This window comes from Leopardus geoffroyi, chromosome E2 (genome assembly GCF_018350155.1).
Source record: "Leopardus geoffroyi isolate Oge1 chromosome E2, O.geoffroyi_Oge1_pat1.0, whole genome shotgun sequence".
Taxonomy (NCBI): domain Eukaryota; kingdom Metazoa; phylum Chordata; class Mammalia; order Carnivora; family Felidae; genus Leopardus; species Leopardus geoffroyi.
Window position 1 is genome coordinate 8,460,085 of NC_059335.1, and position 17,157 is coordinate 8,477,241.

A 17,157-nucleotide genomic window follows, 5' to 3' on the forward strand; every position below is an offset into this window, starting at 1 on the left:
CCCCGGGCAAGCTAAAGGTACCACTGATCTGTTAAACGATTCTCAGCGAAAACCTACGCCACTGAGTTTGGACATCTTGGGAAGATTAACCACGACAGGACACGGGAGTTATAACTTGCCCTGCGAATTACACAGTGAAATGTTTAACATATTCAAGTAGTTTTCTTCGCACCGTTAGGCATTTGAATACTGACCTAAATTAGAAAATTTCCAACTATTGGGCACCAGGGTGGCTCAGTTAAGCGTCCAGGTCTTGGTCTTGGCCCAGGTCAGTATCTCTCAGTTCGCAGATTTGAGCCCCTATCGAGCTCTCTGCTGACAGGGTAGAGCCTGCTTGGGATGATGTCTCCCTCTCTGCCTTTCCCCCCACTTGGATCTCCCTCAAAAAACATTAGTTTTCAAGCCTTGCCCATTAATCCCTAAGGGCACGTTAACAGGTGACAGTTAACTGGGTAGCTGCTAAATGCTCCAGGTCTAAAAGGTCTAGCTTTTGTCTTACAAAGCATCACGGAGGGGCGCCTGGGTGGCTCAGCGACTAGGCTTCTGACTTCAGCTCAGGTCACGATCCCGTGGCTTGTGGGTATGAGCCCAGCGTCAGGCTCTGTGCGGACAGCTCCGAGCCTGCTTCAGATGAGGTCTCCCTCTCTGCGCCTCCCCTGCTCATGCACACTCCCAAAAAGAAACATTAACAACAAAAAAAAGGCATCACAAAATTTGCAGAACATTCCCTGTCCCTTTCTTTCCAAAAAAGCCCACACTTCCTGGTGTGGCACAGACCAGAAGGGCCCATAGGACCGCGAGGATGGGACTGGGTCTGAGATGGTGGCAACTCCATACTTTACAGCTGACCCGACAGCTTCACCCACTAGGCAACCTCGGGCCGTGGCGGTTTTGAGAACTACGCGGGACCCTGGAGGAAATTCCTTGAAGGGTAGGTTACAGGGCAACCGTTGTGACAAGCCCACTTTTCTTGCTCAGGGGGCCTCCCTCCCCTGGGCCTGCCTCCGCAGCAGACACACATTGCCAAGACACCACATTTGTTTAAAAATAATTTATTGGTTTGGGATCACAAAGTACAGGGAAAGTCAGAGGGCAGTGCCTGTGACCCCCAGCTGTCCTTCCCTGTGTGTGCACCTGGAAATACCTTTGTGGACACCAAGCTTGGCCCTCAGCACCCTCACCCTAACAGCTGCAGCGTTAGCACCTGACCGCGTGGGAAGTTTGGACACACCCTGTGCACAACGCAGGGTCCCCCTCGGATCACTTGCCAGGTATCTTTTTTTTGCGAATGGTGAAACCGCCCTAGTTGTTGCAACTGTCAACTTCTTAAAACTTCGTGAATGAGGACGCCACGGGCAACCTATGCCTCAAAGCTCTTAGAGCCGTTTGAACATTTTAGGAGGCCTTCCTGAGCAGCAGTGACTAAAGCCCTGTGGTCCCAGTATTCTAAGGCCCAGGCTGCCTGTGGCACCTAAACAGGGGCCCCCGGAGTCCCCCACATCCTAGGGCGGCGATGGAGGAAGCGCAGGCCAGGCCAAGCATGAGGAATAAACGGTCAATTTTATTGGGCTCAGACCAGGAGTCCGTGGGTCTTGAGGACCTCTGTGTATTTGTTGATTTTCCCCTCCACGTTCTTTTCGGCCTGTTTCCGTAGCCTCTGTGGGGTGAGGAGGACAGATGCCGGTCGGTGGCTGCCGCCTGGGACACTCCTCCTCCCAGGACCCCACCCGATCCCACTCCCCTCCCGGAGTTGGGCCTCAGAGAGGCCTCCGGGTCTGAACCACCGCATCCAGACACGCGCCCGCCCCTGCCCCCAAAGGCCCTGCCCGGGCCTGGTGCCCTTAGCTTCCAGCCCATCCTCACCACAAGCTGCTTCTTCTTCCGGTAATGGATCTTGGCCTTCTCCTTCCGCTTCTCCTCCAGGGTGGCCGTTACTGCCTGGTACTTCCAGCCAACCTCGTGAGCCAGGCGCCCCAGGTAAGCAAACTGTGGGGGAAAGGGGAGAAGTGAAGTGGAGCCAGGGTGGCTAGGGGACGGGTGACAAGCTGTCACAGCAGACCCTGCTTTTCTCAGCAGGCATGAGCCAAGACACAGCCGCCCCTGTAAGGGCTCCCCGCCCCCTCCTCCTGGCATCAGCTGAGCCATTGGCGTTGTCGGCACTGCCAGCAGTGGCATCCGCAGACCATCGTGAGAAAGAGACATCATCTGCCAGCCTCTGGGACCTCAAGTCCACCCCCCCCGCCCCGCGAGACCACGCTATGTAACCGACAGCTCACCTTCCGTGTAGGCTTCAGCCGCACAACTTTGAGGGCGGCGGGAACCACCATCCGCTTTTTCTGTTAGAGAAGGAGAGGGGCTTAAGAAACCTGGAGTGAGGGACAGACAGGGGACAAGGCTGGCTGGAAGAGCGTCTCAGTCAGTGCTGTTCTCACGAGGATCAAACAATGTAGGTACAACTGTGCAACATCACGGACGCCGCGCACACGAATGCGGCACGGGAACATCACGCTCACCTTGTCGTAGGGGGGCGGGATCCCATCAAACACCTTGAGGCGCTCCAGGGCGGCCTGGCCTCGCTTGGTCTTGTGGGGCAGCATGCCTGTGGGCAGAGGGGCGGGCGGCAGGCTCGCTCACCGGGGCTCACGAGGACCCCCGCCCCGCCGGCGCACAGGCGGCCTCAGATGGTAGTGCATGTGGAGTCATCTCATGGTTGGGGAACTCGAACACGAGTGGGAGAAGTCCTCATCACTGGCCACCCGGCCGTCCCCGCCTGCGGTCCTCGGGCCCAGCTCACCTCGCACTGTCCGCCAGAAGATGCGGCTGGGCGCGCGGAAGTGGTAGGGGCCTCGGGATGGGTTGGTGTTCATCCGCTTGCGGAGGAAGGCCAAGTACTTCACTGCGGGGAGAGAGCAGCGCGAAGGCTCAGCCCCAGACACACGCACATCCACACTCCCAGGGACCTTTTAGGAACTCACACGGGCACTTCCCACCACCTGCGGGCTCACTTTTGGAGCCAAGGAAGCCTGAGGCTCTCCCAGGTCAATCCTCTCTAGCCCTCCTCCCACGTCTGAACTTACGCTTGTTTCTGTAGAAATTGCCAGAAATGTTGATGCCCTCGCAGCGCACGACGACGACCTTCCGGCCTAGAGAAAAAGGAAAACGAGGTGACGGAGGAGAACAAAAGCTTGGTAGCCAGCCGAGGGCTTTACCTACAAACTGGCCACCACACACCTGCCCGGTTACGGCGCGGACCCGGAAACAGGGATCCTCCCCTGTATGGAACTGACCGTAAGGCACAAGAAACCCAAGACCCTGGCAGGGGATCCCCTTGCCCCACCCAAGTCACAGAGCTAGACTTGTGCTTAAATTAACAGCCAAACAGGAAAAGAACGTTCCATGTTGGAGCCCCCGACCCCAGGACAGGGAGGGGCTGGCAGGTCTCAGAGCGGTGCATGGGGTCGATCTCATGGTCGTGAGACTCAAACGAAAGATGGTGATTGTTGCTCATCACGGACCTCTGGGTGGGACTCGGTCGGGGGGGGGGGGGGGGGGGGCAGAGCAGACTTACCCAGCAGCACCTGTTTGGCCACAATGGCCGCCAGGCGGCCCAGGAGATGGCCTCTGCCATCGAGCACCAGGACCTGGTGGAGATGGGGGGAGAGCTTAGACACACCCACGGCACTGACTACCCACCCCCCAAAGCAACCATTGCTTTCTACTTGATTCTTTCACCTTCTCCCCCAGAGCAATTCCTATCCATTAGCACGCCTGGAAACTAGGACCCAAGGCCCATTTTACAGATGTGGCCAAACAAGCAAATGGGGGACTCGAGACTTCAGTAAATGGAATAAAACAGAGACCTTGCCTCACATCTCACAGCTGCCTGAAGGGCAGGAATTTTTCAAGCCCAGATTACATTCAAGGCTGAGAGAACGTGCTGGGATTTGAACAAAGACTGGCAACTCTGTCCACGGACCCAGGTAGAATTTATCATCGGTGACACCAGCTGCGGGAATGCTGACGGATTCTCTCTCTCCTGATCTCAAGGACAAAATCATTTCCAGCACAAACCGAAGAGTAAAGGAAAACGGGCCCAGTGTGGGTGAGGCTCTGCGGTGTAGACAAAAGCCTGTGCTGGGTTTTACATGGACTAACTGTGTCCCTGGGTGAACTGCTCAACACCGAATCCTCAGCTCCTTCACCACGAGCAAAGTCCCCACTCTTACCGAGTGCTTGTTATATACTTGTGATTGTTGGAAGGCAGAAGGGTACAGAATCTAAAGCCAGACTTCCTGACAATGTGACTTTGGCTAAAAATCTCCAGCCTCCTCACCTGGAAGATGAGGATAACAGTATCTGCCTCAGGAACGTTATGGGAAGGTCAGGGAATTACACAAAATATAACACAAGCCGTGCCAGGAACACGTGTTCAGAGAACTTCTCTACCACTTTCCCCAGGGCACACACTTGCTTTTTCCTTCCTCGACCACGACTCCTTACATGAAATTCACATGGGGACCGTTTCCCCGAGCCATCCCCTCCTTTACAGAAAAGAAATGACAGGAGTGCGGGCCCTCAGACCTAAGCTTCTGCTGTGTCCCTCGAGGTCCCCAACCTCCCCCCCCCCCACCTCCCGTTTAAGAACAGTGTAGGTCCCGGGGTTGTGGAGCCTTTTTATTACAGGTCCCTCCTTTCAGATCTTTAAAATCAACCCCAACGAGCAAGAGAAAAAGAGGAATTCGTTCCTGCACGCCCTGTAGGCGAGAACGCTCTGGACCCACTGCCTAAGTTTCCTACGAAAACGCTCAAAGCTGCAGAACACGGATTAGCAGTCCCACGAGGTTGAAGCAACGCGCGACTGGGGCATGTTGGTCAGTCCTCGGCGTCTCACCGCCGCGAGGCCGCCCAGGCGCTTTCTGCGTGCTTCCCCGCCGCTGGGGACACACGGGTCTCATTCGGCCAAGGGACAAAGGCAAACGAGACCTAATTTTAAACTAACTCTTCCCGTGCTGGGAGCCCCCATAATCACCCCTAAGGGAGGAACGATGCCGCATTTTAGTCAGTCACCGACCAAAAAAAACCCCCGTGTATCTCCTATTTCCCCCGTTGCTGACTCTTCTTAGACCAAAAGCTGCCCCGTTTCGCTCAATTAATCTAGATTAGATCTCACAATACACCTACGAGGGGAAAGAGGGTATAACTCGGCCCCGGCCTGGATCCCACCCGGCCCCACGCCTCCCCGGTCCGCGCGGAGCCCGCACCTGAGCCTCCGCCATCTTCGGCAGCCGCCTAGGAAAGGAGGAAGGCTCTGCGCAGGGTTTCTTATCCCTTGAAACAGGGGCGGAGGAAGTGACGCCGCATGGGCTGTGCGGGCAGCTTTCCGTCTTTGTATTGGTTGAAGCGTCTAGCGCGTGCGCAGAGAGGCCCCGCTAGAAGGCGGGTCGTCTCCCGACTGTCCAATCCGGGTCCAATTCTTCTCGCCGGCTCTTAGATAGCCATTGCTGTGAGGGGCGAGAGATCACGTGGGGGTAGGACGGCTCAGCTGGGGCGGGGCTGGCCAGCCTCGGCCGCCATATTTTTGAGGGGCTGCTAATCTCCCTCTAGGGCGGGGGCTCGCCCGCTAACGCGAGCGCAGGCTGCAGGGCACGTGGTGGCCCGCAGAGGGCAACGAGGCTTTCTGTTCGGGGCCCAGTCTAGACTGGGTAGGTCTGGGTCCGGTGCCTGGTGTGCCTCCTTATGACCTGGCCAGACCCCTGGCCTGTCTAGACCTCAACGTCCTCATCTGTAAAACAGGTGGAAGTCGTTTTCCCTATGCGATCTGAGAGTGTGTGAGGGAATGACTCCAGATGGCTTCTGCTGCGTCCCTTACCTGCGATGTCCTCCTCTCCAGCCCCACCTTCTAATATCCGGCATGTCACAATCCCAGTGCTTTTTGGCTGGGGTCCTTTCCTCCAGAGAGCTTCCCCGGTGTCTGGGGCTGGGCCGGGTACCTCCTCTGGGCTCCCACAGTGCCTGTTCTCCTGCCATCGGAACGTGTCACGCTGTACTGACCCCAGAGGGGTCCCGTGTCTTCTCCCCCATAGATCAGGAGCCCTGAGGGGGCTGGGTGGGTTCTGACTCGCATCTGGGTCCCCGCAGTGCTATGCACTGGCTCTGGGCCCCAGGAGGCGTCAGAAAACAGCTACTGAATGAAGCCTTGCGTTAACCGAAAAACCAAGACTCACACGCAAACTGCCCCGTCCACACCATGTCCCACCTACAGACAGGCCTGGCCAGAGCTGGTAGAAAAGGATGATTTATATACAATTTCCTGGGGACAAGGACTTTGTACAGAGGGGGATAGGTGGGTCTGGGGCTGGCGTTGGGGGCTGGCGTTGCCTCCATCCCGGGGGGAGAGTGAGCGGGGCAGCGTGGTCGAGGAAGGAACCAGTCTCTAGCTGAGTTTCTCCGAGTCCCGGCTCTGTGTCCTCGGGCAGGTGATTCCTCTCTCTGGGCCTCAGTGTCTTCCTCTGTAAATGGGATGATACATGTGTCTGTCTCACGGGGCTGCTTGGGGGGTCCGTGGAGAGAGGAGAGGAAAGCATCAAGTGCAGGGCTACTGAAAACAATTCCATTTGCAGTGAGCGCTCGCTGTGTTAGCGCATCGCTGTCCTAGACAAGACGGTTCTCTCAGACAGCGATGGGAGTAGCGGGATCTGAGCTCTCCCAACACAGCCACAAGGCAGCCCCATTGAAGGTGAGCATTCCAAGGCAACTAAGGAGCTGATTGTTACATTTTACCTAATTTAAACTTAGGCAATGGTGTATTTCTTAGGAGAGCAGGAAGCAGAGTGGATAGGAGCGAGGATGGGAGGAAAACTCAATGGATGGCCTTAAAAAAAAAAATTGTAGGGGCGCCTGGGCGGCTCAGTTGTTGGTTAAGCGTCTAACTTGGGCTCAAGTCATGATCTTTTTTTTTTTTTTTAATTTTTTAAAAATATTTATTTATTTTTGAGAGAGACAGAGACAGAGCAGGGGAGGAACAGAGAGAGAGGGAGACCCAGAATCCCAAGCAGGCTCCAGGCTCCACAACCCCCACACCTGTCACCACATTCCCCCCCCCCCCCATGCAGGGCTCAAACCCACACCGTGAGGTCATGACCTGAGCCAGTCAGACGCTTAACTGACTGAGCCCCCCAGGCGCCCCTACAGATGAAGCATTTCTAATAAAAATTTAGTGTCGCATGCACACTGGATTCTAAAGACTTGGTATGAAAGAATGAGTAAACTATCTTGGGGCACCTGGGTGGCTCAGTGGGTTGAGTGTCCGACTTCAGCTCAGGTCATAATCTCGAAGTTCGGGAGTTCAAGCCCCACATCGGGCTCTGTGCTGACAGCTCGGAGCCTGGAGCCTGCTTCAGATTCTGTGTCTCCTCCTCTCTCTGCCCCTCCCCCACTCATGCTCTGTCTCTCTCTCTCTCTCAAAAATAAACATTTAAAAAAATGAGTAAACTACCTCAATAATTTTTAAAAATATTGATTACATGTTGAAATGACAACATCTTGGATACACAGGGTGAGATAAAATATATTAAAGTTACCCGTTTCTTTTTACTTAAAAACATGTGGCTACAGGATGCCTGGGTGTTAAGCGTCTGACTTTTGATTTTAGCTCAGATCATGATCTCACAGTTTGTGAGATCGAGCCCTGCATGGGGCTCCGCGCTGACAGTGTGGAGCCTGCTTGGGATTCTCTCTCTCTCCCTTTCTCTCTGCCCCTCCCCTCTCCTCTCAAAATGAATAAACGCTAAAAAAAATTAAATTTAATTTTAAAAAATGTGGCTACTAGAAAGTTTTTTTTTTTTAATTTTTTTTTTCAACATTTATTTATTTTTGGGACAGAGAGAGACAGAGCATGAACGGGGGAGGGGCAGAGAGAGAGGGAGACACAGAATCGGAAACAGGCTCCAGGCTCTGAGCCATCAGCCCAGAGCCCGACGCGGGGCTCGAACTCACGGACCGTGAGATCGTGACCCGGCTGAAGTCGGACGCTTAACCGACTGCGCCACCCAGGCGCCCCGAAAGTTTTTTTTTTTAAGTAATCTACATGCCCAATGGGGGGCTCGAACTCACAACCCTGAGATCAAGAGTTACATGCTCTACTGACTGAGAGAGCCAGGTGCCCCAACTATTAGAAAGTTTTAAATGACATGTGTGGCTTGTGTTCTATTTCTGTTGGACAGCCTTGCTCTGAGGGCTTTGTGTGTGCCACTTAACCTCCAGACAACTCTATGGTAGAAAGAATATTATTAGAGTCTTTTGTACAGATAAGGAAACTGAGGCAGAAGAGGGAAAGGCTTAGATGCCCAGAAAGCCCAGAGTCAAGCCTTGGCTCTGTCACTCATGCGCTGTGTGACTTTTGGCAAATTATTTGCCTCTCTGTGCCTTGGTTTCAGCCTCTGTGAAACAAAATAAAAATGACACTAGCTTCTCAATTAAGTAGGTTAATTCGTAGAAAGCCGCAGCATAAGGGCCGTAACTCTAAGGCATTATATGTGTGAACAATTACTGCAAACTGCTTCTTCTTAGAGTCCTCTGGGCCCATCAGGAACCCACTAAGGCTTTCTGTCCTTTCTCCCTCCTGGCCCACCTGCCTCCTGCCCTCACACCTGTTCTCACCTTCTTTTTTCCATCACTCACCTCCCCTGGTTCCCTGCTACCCGGGACAGGAAGTCCCAGCTCCCTTGCTTGGTGTTTGAGGCCTAGATTTTCACACCCACACTCCGCTCACAGCTTTTTCACACCTGGAAGTCTTTGCAAAGATGGTCCCCTCCCCCTGCTTCAGGAGGCTACTCTCTCCTGGCTTGCAGACTCCTGTAGCCAAATGTCTCCCCTGGGGCCCCCTCATGCACCCAGGTCCCCGCTGAGCTCACTCTCTTTCCCTAATCTCCCTTGTCCCTCAGGTTCCCCACTGGGCCAGACCCGGGGTCCTCTGTGCCACCTGCCCAAGCCTGTCAACCTGCAGCCCTGTTCTTTTTGTCTTGTTTTTTAAAGATGTGCTTTTTAAAGATTTTATTTTATTTTTTTATTTTTTTTTACATTTATTTATTTTTGATAGAGAGAGACAGAGCACAGGTGGGGGTAGGGGCAGAGAGAGAGGGAGACACAGAATCTGACCCAGGCTCCAGGCTCTGAGCTGTCAGCACAGAACCCGATGCGGGGCTTGAACTCACAAACCGTGAGATCATGACCTGAGCCGAAGTCGGACGCTTAACCGACTGAGCCACCCAGGTGCCCCTATTTTATTTTATTTAAACATTTTTTTAATGTTTATTCATTTTTTGAGAGACAGAGTGCCAGTGGGGGAGGGACACACACACACACACACACACACACACACACACACACACACACAGAATCCCAAGCAGGCTCCAGGCTCTGAGCTGTCAGCACGCACAGAGCCCGATGCGAGGCTCGAACGCATGAACTGTGAGATCATGACCTGAGCTGAAGTTCGACACGTAACCAACTGAGCAACCCAGGTGCCCCCTAAGATTTTCTTTTTAAGTAATCGCTACACCCAACGTGAGGATCGAACTCACAACCTGGGGATCAAGAGTCGCCTGCTCCACTGACTGAGCCACGCAGGTGCCCCCGCCCTGTCCTTCTTGATCCCTGACTCTTGAAACTGCCTGTCCCCTTCTCTCCATCCCCATGGTGCCAGTCCTGGCCCTGACTCAGGCCTTGTCCTCTCTCCCGGGACATCCTCTCGCCCAGCATCCAGTCTGTCTGGTCGTCATGGCCCCAGAGTGGTCTTCCTCATCCAGAGCACACTCCCCCCCTCCCCACCCCTGCCCTACACACACACAAAGTCCAGAGTGCTGGGCTTGGTGAAGGATTCACCGAGCCGAGTCAATGCTCCACGAGCCACAGGGGCAGCACAGCCCGGAGCCTGGAGGCGTAAGCGCCTGTGGCCTCCACAGGGTCCGTGTCATCCCCTCAGACCTCCCCAAGCCCTCTGTCCATTCTGCTGGCTCACCTGCTCCCTGGGGCAGGGCGTTCTCCATCTCCTCCTTCGCCAGTGCAGGCACCAGGCAGCGGACATCAGCAAGAGAGCCACAGGCAACAGCAGCAGGAGGAGCAGCAGAGGGGCCTGAGGGGCTGGCAGGGCTGTGGCCTCCAAGGCCCTGGGGCTCCTTGGGGGCAGTGGGGTGGAGGAGTCTGCTGGGAGACAGGAGGCTGGGTGAGTGAGGAGAAGGGCTGGGTCAGAGAAGGGCAGAGCAGGGCAGAGCAGGGGAGGGACCGAGAGAGAGGGAGACGCAGAATCCGAAGCAGGTTCCAGACTCTGAGCCATTAGCACAGACCCCGACGCGGGGCTCGAACCCACGAACCACGAGATCATGACCTGAGCCAAAGTCAGACGCTCAACCGACTGAGCCCCCCAGGAGCCCCTGGAGAAATATATTTCTAGGGCTTATGTATTGATTTGTTTATTCCTCTTTTTCCTCCAATCGGCTGTGAGCTCCATGCGGGTGACAGGAACCTCATCTGTCTTATTTATTGCCAGACCCTACTACTCATTAGTGCTCATTAAGTAATATTATAATAGCTTAATTTCATAAATTAAATATCTGGCCAAATGACAAATTGACAAATGGGCAGATAATAAAACGGTCAAAGACCCTTCCCTGTATACGCTCACCCCATTCTCTCTTCCCTTCACCCACTGGGCTCCAGCCACGTGTGTCCCTTCACTCTTCCTTAAACACATAGGCAGGTTTCCGCCTCAGGGCCTTTGCACTGGCTGTTCCCTCATTCTCAACTTTCAGTGACTTTCCAGCCAACCTTCCATCACCCTGTTGTAATTTGCCTGCATAAGGCTCCTTATACTCAGCTGTTTTCCTCTTTAATTATTATCCTTACATGTTTATCGTCTTTCTCCTCAATTAGTGTATCAGCCCCCCATGTGCAAGCACTTGGTCTTGCTCTGGGCTGTGTCGTCACCAAGGACATGGTTCATAAAATGTGGTCAAATGAATGAATAGTCATAAATGTAAGTACCAATGACAAATGAAGCTTGATTTAGATGGCAAAATGATTGGAAGTGTGGGGAGAAACTGAGAAAATTAGGATGGAAGGTAGCTTAAAAAAAATTTTTTTTTAATGTTTATCCTAGAGAGGGAGAGAGAGCGCGAGCTGGGAAGGGGCAGAAAGGGAGAGAGAGGGAGACACAGAATCTGAAGCAGGCTCCAGGTTCTGAGCCACCCGTCCAGAGCCTGATGAAGGGCTCAAACTCACAAGCTGTGAGATCATGACCTGAGCCGAAGTCGGACGCTTAACCGAATGAACCACCCAGGCGCCCCAAAAGGTAGTGTTTAACCATCCCTCTCAAGGGCACCAGACGGGCTCAGCCAGGGGAGCGCGTGACTCCTGATCCTGGGGCTGTGAGTTCCAGCCCCGGGTGTGGTATAGAGAATACTAAACGAAAACAGAAATAAAAACCAAACAATCTGACAGATCTAGTAACAAGTACCAGGACAGGAACCTCCAAATAATACCATAGTAAGGTGGGGAGAAAATATGGACACACAGATTCAACTCGGATCCTGCCAAAAAATAATCTATTTTTTTTCCCCCCCTTTTCCTCCTAAGACAGGGTCAGTTACAGAACGGATTATGTACTTGGCCACAGAGGAAACCTTACTATGCTGAAGAAGTCGTGTTTTCACAGGGCGTAGTCTCTCATTATATTCTGATTATGTGATTTCCCATTGATCCTTTAGAGTTGGTGAGTCCCCTCCCCCAGCCACTGTTGACACACCTCCTACGAGAGTCTGAATTCACATGTGTCAGCAGTGTGAAATGCACACTGGTTCCTAAAGATTTAATGGGGGACAAAGGACGTGAAATGTCACACTAAATAATTATTTATTTTTGTAAAAGCCTATTTATTTATGGGCCTGGGTTCGAGCCCTGAACTGGGCTCCTCGCTGATAGCACAGAGCCTGCTTGGGATTCGCCTCTCCCTCGCTGTGTCCCTCCCCTGCTTGTGCGCTCTCTCTCTCTCTCTCTCTCTCTCTTTCAAAATAAATAAGTGAAACTTGGGGAAAAAAACCTGGAAAAAAAAAAAAAGAAAAAGGCAGGGATGACTGTTCCCTTCTCAGAGATGGGTAAACTGAGGCCTAGAAAGAGGAATGAACTTGGGGGGACATGCCCCAAGGTCACACAGCCATTGGGAGCAGAGCAGGGTCTGGGATGGCCTGAGGGGAAGGGGTGAGGGGCTGTGGGATGCGAGAGGTGAGGGTAGGAGGTGGGGGCTTGGGGGGCTTGGGGGGGCCTTTACCGGGCTGACACTGTAGCTCCAGGCACCCCGAGAAATTCCTGCGGGTGATCCAGGGCTTCAAGGCCGCCAGCTGCTCGGAGGTGTCCTGCAGGAGGTGGGAGATGTTGGTCTGGACGAATCGAAGACAGCTGGGGAGGGGCTGGGGGCAGGGGAGGGAGACGTCACCACCGCATCACCCTCCGCTCAGGCCAAGGGCCTTCCCTGCCTGGCAATGCCTAAGAGGGTCCCTTGAGGGTCTCCAAGGGAGAGTTTGGACCCCTGCCCCCAGGATTGCTAAGGGGAGATGTCCTTAGCGATGCACAGCGAGCGGGCCCAGTCAGATCTGGGTCCCGAGGGGTTCGGATCGCCTCCTTCTGGTTGCTAGAGGAGAGAACCCCTCAGCAACGCCCAACAACGGGCCTGAGAAATCAATTCAGAACTGGAGCATTAGGCCCAGGACCCTCGCCATCCTTCAGTGCCCAGGGAAGTGTTCTTTTCAGCAGTGGGGCCCCCCAGGGGGACTGGGGTTCCAGCCCCACCACCCGTGGGTTGCTGGTCTAAAGAAATCTCCAGTAAGTAAGCCCTAGGAAGGCATTTCACGCACTCCCCTAGCTGTCTCCCAAGTTCAGGGCTAACCTGGAAGGCACACAAGGTGACAAAATGTATCTCGGTGTTGACCGCCTCCAGCAGGCTTTGCATCTGGGACCCAGCCACAGCCTTGAGCCGACCCATCCAGCGCTGGGCCAGGACCAGGCGCCAGAATGGCCCACAGAGCTCGTCCTGGGAGAGAAAACCCAAGTTCAGGGGCCCGCCGGCGGAGGGGGCTGGGGGCCGGTGCTGGTGGGGCTGGAAGGATGAGGGGCCAGGGCCTGGGGTCCTGCATCCCAGGGGAGGAAGGGGCAAGTCGGCCAGCTGGTGAGTTCCTCCCCCCCCCAGGGGTGGTGCTTCCTGAGTCTACCCCCGCCCCAGCCCCTCCCATCTGCGACTCACGTCCTGTAGGTTGGAGGCGACGGTGACTGGGTAATCCTGAAGCAGGTAATCAGACTATGGGAGAAAACAGGGTCAGACCCAGCTGAAGACAGGAGAAAACGGAACTATGGAGACCCAGAGAGAGAGGGATAGGGAGCCACAGAGAGAGAGGGGGACAGAGAGCCAGAGAGAAGGGGACAGAGAGCCAGACACCTAGAGGGGGGAACTTAGCCCCAGTGGGCGCAGAAAGGCGCACCGGAGACGATGGGACCGGGCCCTCACCAGCTTTCGGATGGTGACCTTGAAGGTGGAGGAGATGGGGCTGTGGCTGAAGGAACAGTCGGGGGACCCGCGGAGGCCAGGGCTGAGCAGTAGCAGCAGCAGCAGGGAGGTCTGCGGGCGAGGCACGGGGTGGGGGCGCCCTCTGTTGGCTCCACTCGCACCCCTCACCTGGGCACTCACCCCCCACCAACCCCGGCCCCCTTCTCTCTGTCTCCCCTCTTTCTCCCTTCCCAGGTCTCCTTCCCTCTCATCCAGCAGTCGGCCTTCCTGCTTGGGGCTCCCGTGCCCGTCTCGGACCAGCCCCCCCCACCCCCCCACGCTTCCTCTCTGCCTGTATCCGATGCTGGCCCCGTCCGTCTCCCCAGCTCCCCATTTCCCCGCTGCGCCCACGGCTCCCCGTGTCTGCTCACCTCAGCCCGGGACTTTCTCTCTCTGTCCACCTACCTGCCCCTCTCCGTCCCACTCTCCTCTTTCTCCACGTGGGTCCTGCCTTCCCCATTTGTACCTCCGTTTCTTCCCCGACCCTGTCCATCTCTCCCGTACCCCTGTCGCTGTCCCCCACCCCTGTCCAAGTCCCCCTCCTCTGTGCATGTCTCCCACCCTTGTCCGTCTCTCCCCTGCCCCTATGTCCCCCCGCTCTGTGCGTGTTCTACCCCCTGTCCAGGTCCCCCACCTCTCCATCTCCTCTCTCAGATCTGCCCATTTTGATCCGGCTCTGCCTCTCCCCCAGCTTGCCCCCCAGGTATACGCACAGTTGGGCTCCAGGCTGGCGCCAGCACTATCATCTCGGCCGGAGGCCCCTCATGCCTATGGCCAGATCTTGGAAGGGACAGAAGAGGGAGTCTCAGACCCCCACACCCCAGCCCCTTCCTCACCCGCCCCTTCACCTCCCCACCCCTCCCTCGGCTCCTTGATGTGGCTAAGTTTCCGCCTCCTACTCCCTCGGGCTTCCTGCATGAGCCCCAGTTACGGTGAAAACTCATCTCCCCTTCTAAGAACCCCGACGTCCGGTCCCCGGAACCCTCCCCAGGCCAGGGACCCAGGAACCTGACCCCCATCCCTCCTCCCTCAGCCAGGAGGGGGACCCCAGCCCCGCCCCTCGGGGACCCGGAGTCCATTTCTCCTCACGCACCAGGCTTGCCCCGGCTGGGCGTGGAAGGGGCCAGGCCGGGTGACAGCCAGAGATCGAAAGCGAAAGGAAATTTTGGGGGGCGATAGTGAGCCCGGGGTGGATCGGGCTGAGGCAACGGGCGCCACCTGGTGGTGACAGGTGGCGTCTCACGCGCGCCCCGGAGCACCGAGTTGGGTTGATTCCCAGGTGGGACCCACAGCGAATGGGGAGCGGGCTCCAGCCAGAACCAATGCACGCGGGGCAAGGAGAAGGTCGCCCTGAGGACCTCATCCTCTCCTTGAATGGGGAAGGCGGGTCCGAGATGCGCACAGGAGTCAGAAGGAGGAGGGCCGAGCGCTGGAAGAGATGGAAGGAGAGCTGGGAGGGGAGAAAGAGGGGAGACAGAGAGAAGGGGGCTGTGTGTTGGGGGGGGGGTCGTCCAGGTGAGGGGTGCGAGTGGAGCCGACAGAGGGCGCCCCCACCCCGTGCGTCGCCCGCAGACCTCCCTGCTGCCGCTGCTACTGCTCAGCCCTGGCTTCCGCGGGGACCCCCGACTGCTTCAGCCACAACGCCATCTCCACATTGGATGCGTGTCCTAAGCGTAGCTTCTGGGAGCTCCGGGGTTCCTTGGCTTGTGTCTGCATATCTCCATCTCTGCCTCTGTCTTCACCTGGCCTTCTCTAGAAGTGTCTCCCCTCTGGGTGTCTCGTATAACAACACTTGTCATTAGATGTTGGGCCCACTCGGATAACCCAGGATGATCTTTTTTTTTTTTAACGTTTATTTATTTTGAGAGAGAGAGAGAGAGAGAGAGAGGCAAAGAGAGAGGGAGAGAGAGAATCCCAAGCAGGCTCTGGACTGTGATATTATGACCTAAGCTGAAGCCAGACACTTAACCAACCGAGCCACCCAGGCGCCCCAACTCAGGATGTTATCTCGAGATCCTTAAGTTAATTATATCTGCAAGGACCGTTTTTCCAGAGAAGGTCGCATTCATAGGTTCCAGAGGTGAGGACAGGGACGTATCTTTTGGGGGGGGGGCACTATTCAAACCACTACAGCCCCCCCCCCCCCAGCCGGGCTGTTTCCCACCTCTGGGCCTTTGCACATGCTGTTTCTTCTGCTTGGGATTCTCTCCCCCTCTCCCTCTCTGCCCCTCCTGCGTGCGCTCTCTCAAAATAAATAAACTTTCCAAATAAATAAATAAATAAATAAATAATATGATGTAGCAATGCCACTTCTGTTATTTCTCCAAAGGAAATGAAATCAGTCTCTCAAAGAGATATCTGCACTCACGATAGCCAAGATACAACCTAAGTGTCCACTGATGGATGAATGGATGAAGAAAATGTGGTATATATACACAATAGAATATTATTCAGCTATAGGGGCGCCTGGGTGGCTCAACCGGTTAAGCGTCCGATTTCGGCTCAAGTCACAATCTCAGGGTTCGTGGGCTCGAGCCCGGAGTCGGGCTCTGTTCTGACAGCTCCGAGCCTGGAGCCTGCTTCAGATTCTGTGTCTCCCTCTCTCTGCCTCTCCCCTCCCTTGCACTCTCTCAAAAGAAATAAACATGTTAAAAATTAAAAAAAAAAAAAAATTACTCAGCTACAAAAACAAGGAAATCCTGCTGTTTGCAACATCGCAGATAATAAATCTGGAAGGCGTTGTGCTACGTGAATTAAGCCAGACAGAGAAAGACAAATCATGTATGGAGTCACTTCTACGTGGAATCTAAAAAAGTTGATTCATAGAGTCAGAAAGTAAAATGCTGGTTGCCAGGGGCGGGGGAGGGGGCTGCCAGTAGGGGAAATGGGGAGATGTTGGTCCAAAAAGTACAAAGTTTCAGTTTTTTGTTTTTTTTTTTCAACGTTTATTTATTTTTGGGACAGAGAGAGACAGAGCATGAACGGGGAAGGGGCAGAGAGAGAGGGAGACACAGAATCGGAAACAGGCTCCAGGCTCTGAGCCATCAGCCCAGAGCCTGATGCGGGGCTCGAACTCACGGACCGCGAGATCGTGACCTGGCTGAAGTCGGACGCTTAACCGACTGCGCCACCCAGGCGCCCCCAAAGTTTCAGTTTTAAGATGAGTAAAGTTCCGAGGATCTAATACAGCATGGTGCCTATCATTAACAAAACCGTATGGTACATTTGAAATTTCCTAGGAGAAACGTTTGTTTTGCTTTTGGATATATCAGAATTTTCTTTTTTTTTTTTTTTTCCAGAGGCACTGAGCTAAGAGAGTGGATCTTCAATGTTCTCATCGCACACAGAAAAGGTGACTTTGTGAGGCAATGGATGTGTTCGTTCATTAAGTTGATTACGGTTAACTATTTCACGATGTATAGGTATAGTAAACCAACACGTTTTATACACTTAAAAAAATCAGGTCGTATCACCGAAATATATGCAACCTTTGTCAATAATACCTCAACAAAGCTGGAAAGAAAAAAAACAAAAAACCCTGAACGCACACGGCACCTTCCTTGGGA

At 54.5% G+C, this 17,157-nt stretch overlaps 2 protein-coding genes and 4 non-coding genes across 11 annotated transcripts; all 6 read right to left on the minus strand.

The window, feature by feature from the left end:
* Positions 1–1,541: 1,541 nt before the first annotated feature.
* Positions 1,542–7,934, minus strand: RPL13A (ribosomal protein L13a). 2 transcript variants are annotated; one of them, XM_045440527.1, is made up of 8 exons: positions 5,262–5,324; positions 3,569–3,641; positions 3,078–3,143; positions 2,795–2,896; positions 2,514–2,599; positions 2,277–2,336; positions 1,864–1,986; positions 1,542–1,657 (listed from the first exon to the last, which is right to left on the minus strand). In XM_045440527.1, the coding sequence occupies exons 1-8, from the start codon at positions 5,274–5,276 to the stop codon at positions 1,571–1,573; spliced, it is 612 nt and encodes a 203-aa protein (XP_045296483.1). In that variant the 5' UTR covers positions 5,277–5,324; the 3' UTR covers positions 1,542–1,570. The 2 variants fall into 2 exon arrangements, with proteins under 2 accessions (XP_045296483.1, XP_045296484.1); XM_045440528.1 differs by lacking the exons at positions 3,078–3,143; positions 3,569–3,641; positions 5,262–5,324 and adding an exon at positions 7,928–7,934.
* On the minus strand, positions 2,124–2,210 carry LOC123579539. Its single transcript, XR_006702837.1, has one exon. It is a non-coding gene; the product is annotated as a small nucleolar RNA SNORD35 (small nucleolar RNA).
* On the minus strand, positions 2,406–2,477 carry LOC123579536. The gene has a single exon (XR_006702834.1). It is a non-coding gene; the product is annotated as a small nucleolar RNA SNORD34 (small nucleolar RNA).
* Positions 2,672–2,756, minus strand: LOC123579534. The gene has a single exon (XR_006702832.1). It is a non-coding gene; the product is annotated as a small nucleolar RNA Z195/SNORD33/SNORD32 family (small nucleolar RNA).
* On the minus strand, positions 3,435–3,518 carry LOC123579535. Its single transcript, XR_006702833.1, has one exon. It is a non-coding gene; the product is annotated as a small nucleolar RNA Z195/SNORD33/SNORD32 family (small nucleolar RNA).
* On the minus strand, positions 6,280–14,794 carry FLT3LG (fms related receptor tyrosine kinase 3 ligand). Of its 5 annotated transcripts, none has more exons than XM_045440525.1 (8): positions 14,685–14,793; positions 14,305–14,371; positions 13,553–13,663; positions 13,292–13,345; positions 12,938–13,081; positions 12,323–12,407; positions 10,019–10,200; positions 6,280–6,509 (listed from the first exon to the last, which is right to left on the minus strand). In XM_045440525.1, exons 2-8 carry the CDS (start codon positions 14,335–14,337, stop codon positions 6,297–6,299), a joined length of 822 nt encoding a protein of 273 aa, XP_045296481.1. In that variant the 5' UTR covers positions 14,338–14,371; positions 14,685–14,793; the 3' UTR covers positions 6,280–6,296. The 5 variants fall into 5 exon arrangements, with proteins under 5 accessions (XP_045296481.1, XP_045296480.1, XP_045296479.1 ...); XM_045440524.1 differs by having other exon boundaries at positions 10,019–10,203; XM_045440523.1 differs by having other exon boundaries at positions 12,323–12,461; positions 14,685–14,792.
* Between the last annotated feature and the right edge of the window lie 2,363 nt (positions 14,795–17,157).